General features: G+C 53.3%; 1 protein-coding gene across 1 annotated transcript; it reads left to right on the top strand.

Moving 5' to 3' along the window:
• Window positions 1–443: 443 nt before the first annotated feature.
• LOC126474778 (loricrin-like) lies at window positions 444–1,559 on the top strand. The gene has a single exon (XM_050102254.1). The coding sequence runs from the start codon at window positions 444–446 to the stop codon at window positions 1,557–1,559; it is 1,116 nt and encodes a 371-aa protein (XP_049958211.1).
• The last annotated feature ends 6,141 nt before the right edge of the window (window positions 1,560–7,700 follow it).

Here is a 7,700-nt window from a genome sequence, read left to right as displayed (position 1 = left end):
TTGGATACAACTTCAGGTCTGTGTGTAGATAAGTGTGGCATGATTTTATTCACATCACTCAGTTAGTAATAAGAAAGATTGACCAAAATTATAATTCATTTCGTCGAGAAAGAACTACAGACTGCCACATATGTTTGCGCCTTTCTGCTGTGTTGAATGAAGAAACAAAATACACCAGCCTTCAGTAACAGAGGATGCATGACGGGATCTGAAGTCTCTGGACAACTATCACTGCTATTGCTACGTGCAACACCACATTGTACAATGCAGTTACTGTGCTGGTGTTAACACTCATGGACAAAACATTATGACGACCTGAAGAACACCCTGTTTATCCGACTTTGGAATGAAATCCATCACTCACTCTGCACATCAGGTGTCCTACAATTTATTGCTATGTTTATGGAGCAATGTGACGTGCGGGGGCGGGGGCGGGGGGCGCGATGCGGCGGTCAACGTGCGGGGGCGGGGGGCGCGATGCGGCGGTCAACGTGCGGGGGCGGGGGGCGCGATGCGGCGGTCAACGTGCGGGGGCGGGGGGCGCGATGCGGCGGTCAACGTGCGGGGGCGGGGGGCGCGATGCGGCGGTCAACGTGCGGGGGCGGGGGGCGCGATGCGGCGGTCAACGTGCGGGGGCGGGGGGCGCGATGCGGCGGTCAACGTGCGGGGGCGGGGGGCGCGATGCGGCGGTCAACGTGCGGGGGCGGGGGGCGCGATGCGGCGGTCAACGTGCGGGGGCGGGGGGCCGCGATGCGGCGGTCAACGTGCGGGGGCGGGGGCCGCGATGCGGCGGTCAACGTGCGGGGGCGGGGGGCGCGATGCGGCGGTCAACGTGCGGGGGCGGGGGGCGCGATGCGGCGGTCAACGTGCGGGGGCGGGGGGCGCGATGCGGCGGTCAACGTGCGGGGGCGGGGGGCGCGATGCGGCGGTCAACGTGCGGGGGCGGGGGGCGCGATGCGGCGGTCAACGTGCGGGGGCGGGGGGCGCGATGCGGCGGTCAACGTGCGGGGGCGGGGGGCGCGATGCGGCGGTCAACGTGCGGGGGCGGGGGGCGCGATGCGGCGGTCAACGTGCGGGGGCGGGGGGCGCGATGCGGCGGTCAACGTGCGGGGGCGGGGGGCGCGATGCGGCGGTCAACGTGCGGGGGCGGGGGGCGCGATGCGGCGGTCAACGTGCGGGGGCGGGGGGCGCGATGCGGCGGTCAACGTGCGGGGGCGGGGGGCGCGATGCGGCGGTCAACGTGCGGGGGCGGGGGGCGCGATGCGGCGGTCAACGTGCGGGGGCGGGGGGCGCGATGCGGCGGTCAACGTGCGGGGGCGGGGGGCGCGATGCGGCGGTCAACGTGCGGGGGCGGGGGGCGCGATGCGGCGGTCAACGTGCGGGGGCGGGGGGCGCGATGCGGCGGTCAACGTGCGGGGGCGGGGGGCGCGATGCGGCGGTCAACGTGCGGGGGCGGGGGGCGCGATGCGGCGGTCAACGTGCGGGGGCGGGGGGCGCGATGCGGCGGTCAACGTGCGGGGGCGGGGGGCGCGATGCGGCGGTCAACGTGCGAGGGATAAAAAGGAATTAATAACGACTACGTGTCACTCCCAGTGGGCAGAAGAGATGACAGCTAAACACAGAGATGTGGAAAAGGCCTATAAAATACGCCATTGAGAAAGGGAGGTCCAGAACTACACTACTGGCCATTAAAATTGCTACACCACGAAGTTGACGTGCTACAGACGCGAAATTTAACAGACAGGAAGAAGATGCTGTGATGTGCAATTATTAGCTTTGCAGAGCATTCACACAAGGTTGGCGCCGGTGGCGACACCTACAACGTGCTGACATGAGGATATTTACCAACCTATTTCTTATACCCAAACAGCAGTTGACGGGCGTTGCCTGGAGAAATGTTGTTGTGATGCCTCGTGTAAGGAGGAGAAATGCATACCATCACGTTTCCGACTTTGATAAATGTCGGATTGTAGCCTATCGCAATAGCGGTTTATCGTATCGCGACATTTCTACTCGCGTTGGTCGAGATACAGTGTTACCAAAATATGGAATCTGAGTTCAGGAGAAAAATACGGAATGCCGTGCTAGAACCCAACAGCCTCTTATCACTAGCAGTCGGGATGACAGACATCTTATCCGCATGGCTGTAATGGATCGTGCAGCCACGTCTCGATCCCTGAGTCACCAGATGGGGACGTTTGCAAGACAACAACCACCTGCACGACCAGTTCGACGACGTTTGCAGCAGAATGGACTATCAGCTTGAAGACCACGGCTGCGGTTACCCTTGACGCTGCATCACAGACAGGAGATGGTGTACTCAACGACGAACCTGGGTGCTCGAATGGCAAAACGTCATTTTTTCGAATGAATCTGGGTTCTGTTTACAGCATCATGATGGTCGCATCCGTGTTTGGCGTCATCGCGGTGAACGCACATTGGAAGCGTGTATTTGTCATCACCGTACTGGCGTATCACCCAGCGTGATGGTATGGGGTGCCATTGGTTACACGTCTCGGTCACCTCTTGTTCGCATTGATGGCACTTTGAGCAATGGACGTTACATTTCAGATTTGTTACGACCCATGGCTCTACCCTTCATTCGATCCCTGCGAAACCTTACAAGCAGGAAAGCAGGATAATGCACGACCGCATGTTGCAGGTCCTGTACAGTCCTTTCTGGATACAGAAAATGTTCGACTGCTGCCGTGGCCAGCACATTCTCCAGATCTCTCACCAATTGAAAACGTCTGGTCAATGGTGGCCGAGGAACAGGCTCGTCACGATACGCCAGTCACTACTCTTGATGAACTGTGGTATCGTGTTGAAGCTGCATGGGCAGCTGTACCGGTTCACACCATCCAAGCTCTGACTCAATGCCCAGGCATGTCAAGGCCGTTATTACGGCCACAGGTGGTTATTGTGGGTACTGATTTCTCAGGATCTATGCATCCAAATTGCGTGAAAATATAATCACATGTCAGTTCTAGTATAATAGTCCAATGAAGACCCGTTTATCATCTGCATTTGTTCGTGGTGTAGCAATTTTAATGGCCAGTAGTGTAAAATGAATTGGCCTTCGCTATATTGCTACGACGGGTAAGAAGTAAAACGAAGTCGACAGCCAGCGCGTCGTTCTCTAAAATGGCCGATAGCAGACAGCAAACACAAATGAGAACGTAAGCTATTACAAAAAAGGACATTCCGCCAGGAGATGGACAGTCAAACTTTTACTGCAATGGGCATAAAGTGCTGGAAGAGCACCGCATAAATGGTGATGGCTAAAAAGAACCTAGATAGAATGATCTCTTCACGGCCCGAATAACCCGGAGATCGTTCCTGTGAAGAGAGGCCCAGTGGAGATATGGAAGTGACGCCACCTGCTGACAGACGGCTACAGATTATTGGAGTGAATGTAAGAATTAGCCGATTGAGGTACGAGGACTGCGGCCTTGGCAGCTGCGTCCTGTCAGACGGAGGTAACCGGGAACCAATATGAACATCACAGTGGCTCTAACAGGAGTGAACAAGTGACAGATTTCCTGGACCCATTGCACTAAGGACGGTTGGTGCACAGCAAACGGTGGCTTTGGAGGGCACAGTGTTGGAGCAGATGACGCAACCGAATAGTTTGTGTTGCCGGATGTAGTCCGTGACACGATACAGGGCGAAGAGTTCTGCTGTAAATACTGAGCAGTGTTTCGGAACCCAATAGCAAGAAACGTCGGCGCCAATAATGACTGCTCACCAGATACCGCGGTCAGTCTAAGAGACATCAGTGTACACAAAGGTACTATCGCCTAGTTCCGTGTGAAGGTTTGTTAACCTGAAGACGATAGAGCAAAGCTGGAATAGCTTCCTCAGGAAGCGAATGAAGGCCAAGGTGAACACGGGCTGTTGCATGAAGGAAAGGTGGTGCAGGATTTACACCCACTGGGAAACTTGCAGGTAGTGTGAAGTAAAGCTGCCAGAGCAAGAGATGAAAGCGAACCCCAGGCGGTAACAGAACAGGGTAGCACCCCGTAGTGGCTATCAAAAGGGTCACTGAAGGAGAAAGTGGATAAGCGGCCATGCATGACAAACAAATGGCATGCTTATCTACTGAGGAGAAAGTCGTTGCGGTAGGACAGTGGTAGTCTGGCAGCTTTAGCATGCAGACTTTCAACCAGGATGGTGTAAAAGGAGCCACGATGGTGGATAGTATTGAGATGGTTTAGAAAGGACGGACCTGCTTATACATAAAGCACCTATATTCCAATTTCGAATGGACAAGGGACCAGTACAAATATAGGCGAGTCATTCAATCTGCTCCCCAGGAAGTACCACTGATGGCAAGTAGGACATTAAGGGATGACGTACCGTGGGCTGCCAGGTAGGACACGTGGGAGAACACGAACGTTTGCTATCGAGCGTGAGACCCAGGAATTTCCTGGATTCAATAACGGAAGAGCAACAGGCCGAAGATGTAAAGACTGCGGGAGAAACCAATTCCACCGCTAGAGGTTCATAGAAACGGTTTTGTCAGTGGAAAAACGAAAGCCATTGGTGATGCTCCACGAGTAACACCGCTGAAGATACCGCTGAAAGAGACAGGTCAGTGGAGAATAACCATAGATGGAAAAAATCTGCAATGGAAAGGGAGCCGGTGATGCCTGGCAGGAGACTGGCCACTAGTGTTAAAGGCGATACCAAAGAGGATGACGCTCAGGAAGGAACCCTGAAGCACATCGTTTTCTAGGACAAAGGTGTCCGACGAGGCACAACCCCAACTGACATTGAACTCTCTGCCTTTTAAAAATTACTGAAGAAATCGGGGCAGGCGGCTACAGAATCCTCACATGTAGAGGGTACGAAGGATACCAGTCCTCCAGCAGGTCATACGCTTTCTCCAAATCGAAAAACATTGCCAAAGTTGGGGACTTCCACAGAAAACCGTTCATGATATGGGTGGACAAAGTAACGGGTGGTCAACTGCATAACAACGTCCTGGGGATATACACTGTGCAGTTGCTAGGATTGACGTGTAACTGGTATGATAGCTCGCGTCTGGCAATTTACTAAGTTCGATCACCTTGGAAACACAGCTGATGAGAGAAATTTGGCGATAGCTAGAAGGAAGGTTTTTGTTCTTACAGGGTTTAAGTATGGGTACGTGAGTGGCATCACGCCAGCGTTTGGGATACGTGCCCTCTGCCCAGATGCAGTTGTACGTATTAAGAAATAAGTGCTTGCCAGCAAGAGAAAGATGCTTGAACATCTGAATGTGAACATCGTCTGGCCCTGGGGCGGAGAATATGGATGAAGTGAGATCGTGATCTAGCTCCCTCATAATAAAGGCATCACTGTCACACTCACGATTCTGAGAAGAGATTGGTATCACCAGAGCCCCCTCCGCTCGTTTCCTATAGAGGAAGGCAAGGAGCCGAAATCTCCGCAAAATGCCGGCCCAAGGCGATGACTTGGTCTGCTGCTGTCAGGCTGGAAATTGGGGTTGGACCTTGGTCCCAGAGAGCCGTCAAAGGGGGTTGGAACTGTTAGAAGAACAAGTGAATGAAACCGAGTTAGCTTTTTCGCTGTCCCAAAGAACGCGACGGCAAAAATGCACGCAACTGCTTATAATGAATGCAGTTTGCCATTGTAAAACAGCAAGATTTTGTACCTGGTGATCTCAACTGGGGAAATGTTCATTGGAAGTTGCCAGGGAGGTATATGGCCTCCAGTCGGCCTTAGAAAGCTGCCATCTGCGTGGGCACAGGTCGGGTAGGAGTCAGCAAATGGACAGCACATGTGAAATAGTCCCACGAGTATCTGTCAGAGGGAACGGACCACTCGAGACGATGGGCTAGGAAGCAGTGCAGAAGGATAGGTCCAAATGGGTATAGGTGTGCTTTGGGTCTGAAAGGAACTTTGGTTCTGTGTTAAGGCAGACGAGGTTAAATTGATTGAGGTCAGCCAAGAGAGCACCTCTGACAGGTTCTGGACGAACACCAAAGAGTGTGCATTAAAGTCACGAAGCAGCAGAAAACGGTGAGGTGGCATCCCAGTAAGGTGGAGGAATTACGTCCTGCTGACACCGAATGATGGAGGCATGAAGACATTAAGAAGGGAAAAGGTCAAGTGAGGAAGGAAAAGGGTAACTGCAACAGCCTGAAGACTTATAGTCCCAGAGTTGAGTTGACTATGAATGTCATCTCAGATGAGCACCATGACTCCCCCGCGGGATGGAATGCCGTCCTTTGATGGGGTGGGCGGGGGGGGGGGGGGGGGGGGGAGGTATGGTCGAAGTGGACCAGGAAGAAATGCGAGAGCTGAAAATGGTCGCAATGACGCTATTTCGTTTCCTGAAGGCAGAGTACAAGTGGACGCTATGATTGTAAGAGCAGCTGTAGATCCTCTTTGTTGGACCAAAGACTACGAATATTCCATTTGAGGGGTGTCATGATGAGATGTAAACGTAGGGGTGTCATCTTGGCAGCTGCCGATTGACAGCCAGTCGAGAGTCGCTACTGCAGGACACAGAAGCAGGAGGTACCTGCTCCATGGGGGTCCAACACGTTCATTGGCTTGCTTGTGCATTCGGTCTGTAGAGTCCAACACTGAAAAACAGTTGGTGGTGCGCACTAGCGATACTGAGGCCAGCCGGCGTGGCGACACCGTTGATGAGGATCTTTGAGTCAGTGAAGGGAAAGACTGTTTGCCTTCGTTGAACTTGTCTGACCCTTTCCAGTTAGAGTGAAGGTGTCGTTTGGCTGGAGGAATTCTTCACGGGAGTACTTGTTCTGTCATTTCCAGCCTACTGGTTGTGTAGCTGGTGGCTTCGCCCATTGAGGCGAGAAATTGACAGCTTGTTGCACAGCTGGCGCGCGAGAGGGGGGGGGGGGGAAGGGAGGATAGCGATGCTACCTTGACAATAAGCGATTTCATAACCTTAGAGCTGAATTGGAGGTAGCTTGTCTGTGTGGCCATGTACTTCGTGGAGCGAGAGATAACAAGAACAGAACTATAGGTGCATAGGTGCCAGACAGGAGAACACTAGCCAGTAACTTGCGAGCGACTGGGTATGGCACTTTTTCCTTCACCCATTTATCTTGAACAGCCTGCTCATCACGATACACAGGACAATCCTGAGAGGCGGCGGCGTGGCCGCCATTGCAGTTGATACAGCACTGAAGCAGGCAGACAATCGCCCTCATGCACATCCCTACCACAGGTTGCAAATTTGGCTAGGTGTCGACTAGACGTTCTAGTGTGGTTGAAACGGTGACACTGGTAACAACGCATTTGATTTAGAATGTACGGCCATAATTTTCAAAGCCAGCTTTGAGCTTGGATGGAAGCACCACTGTCAAAGCAGAGAAAGAGTGTATGTGGGCACTGAGGAGGAATCAACCTTTTTCATTATACGACAGATGGCAATGACACCCTGATCAGAGAGTTAAGACTGGATTTCGCCCTCGGTTAGACCATCGAGCAGCCTGGTGTAAATTACACCACAAGAAGAATCAGTTCTCTGCGCCTTGACACGAACAGGGCAGCTGTGGAGAAGCGAGGTAGCAAGCAGATGTTCTTGAGAATCAGTAGTAGTCTCCAAAAGCAAAGTGCCATTCCGTAAACGAGAGCAGGATTTCACAGGGCTGGCGATTGCATCAACACTGTTCTGAATAATAAACAGATTTATCGTAGTGAACGACTAACTGTCT

This window comes from Schistocerca serialis, chromosome 4, assembly GCF_023864345.2.
Source record: "Schistocerca serialis cubense isolate TAMUIC-IGC-003099 chromosome 4, iqSchSeri2.2, whole genome shotgun sequence".
Taxonomy (NCBI): domain Eukaryota; kingdom Metazoa; phylum Arthropoda; class Insecta; order Orthoptera; family Acrididae; genus Schistocerca; species Schistocerca serialis.
Note: the sequence above shows the minus strand (reverse complement) of the source record. Positions and strands in the feature narration are given on the sequence as shown.

What these genes read in the sequence shown, in the direction of transcription:
- LOC126474778 (XM_050102254.1), top strand. Translation starts at nt 444, where the DNA reads ATGCGGCGGTCAACGTGCGGGGGCGGGGGGCGCGATGCGGCGGTCAAC.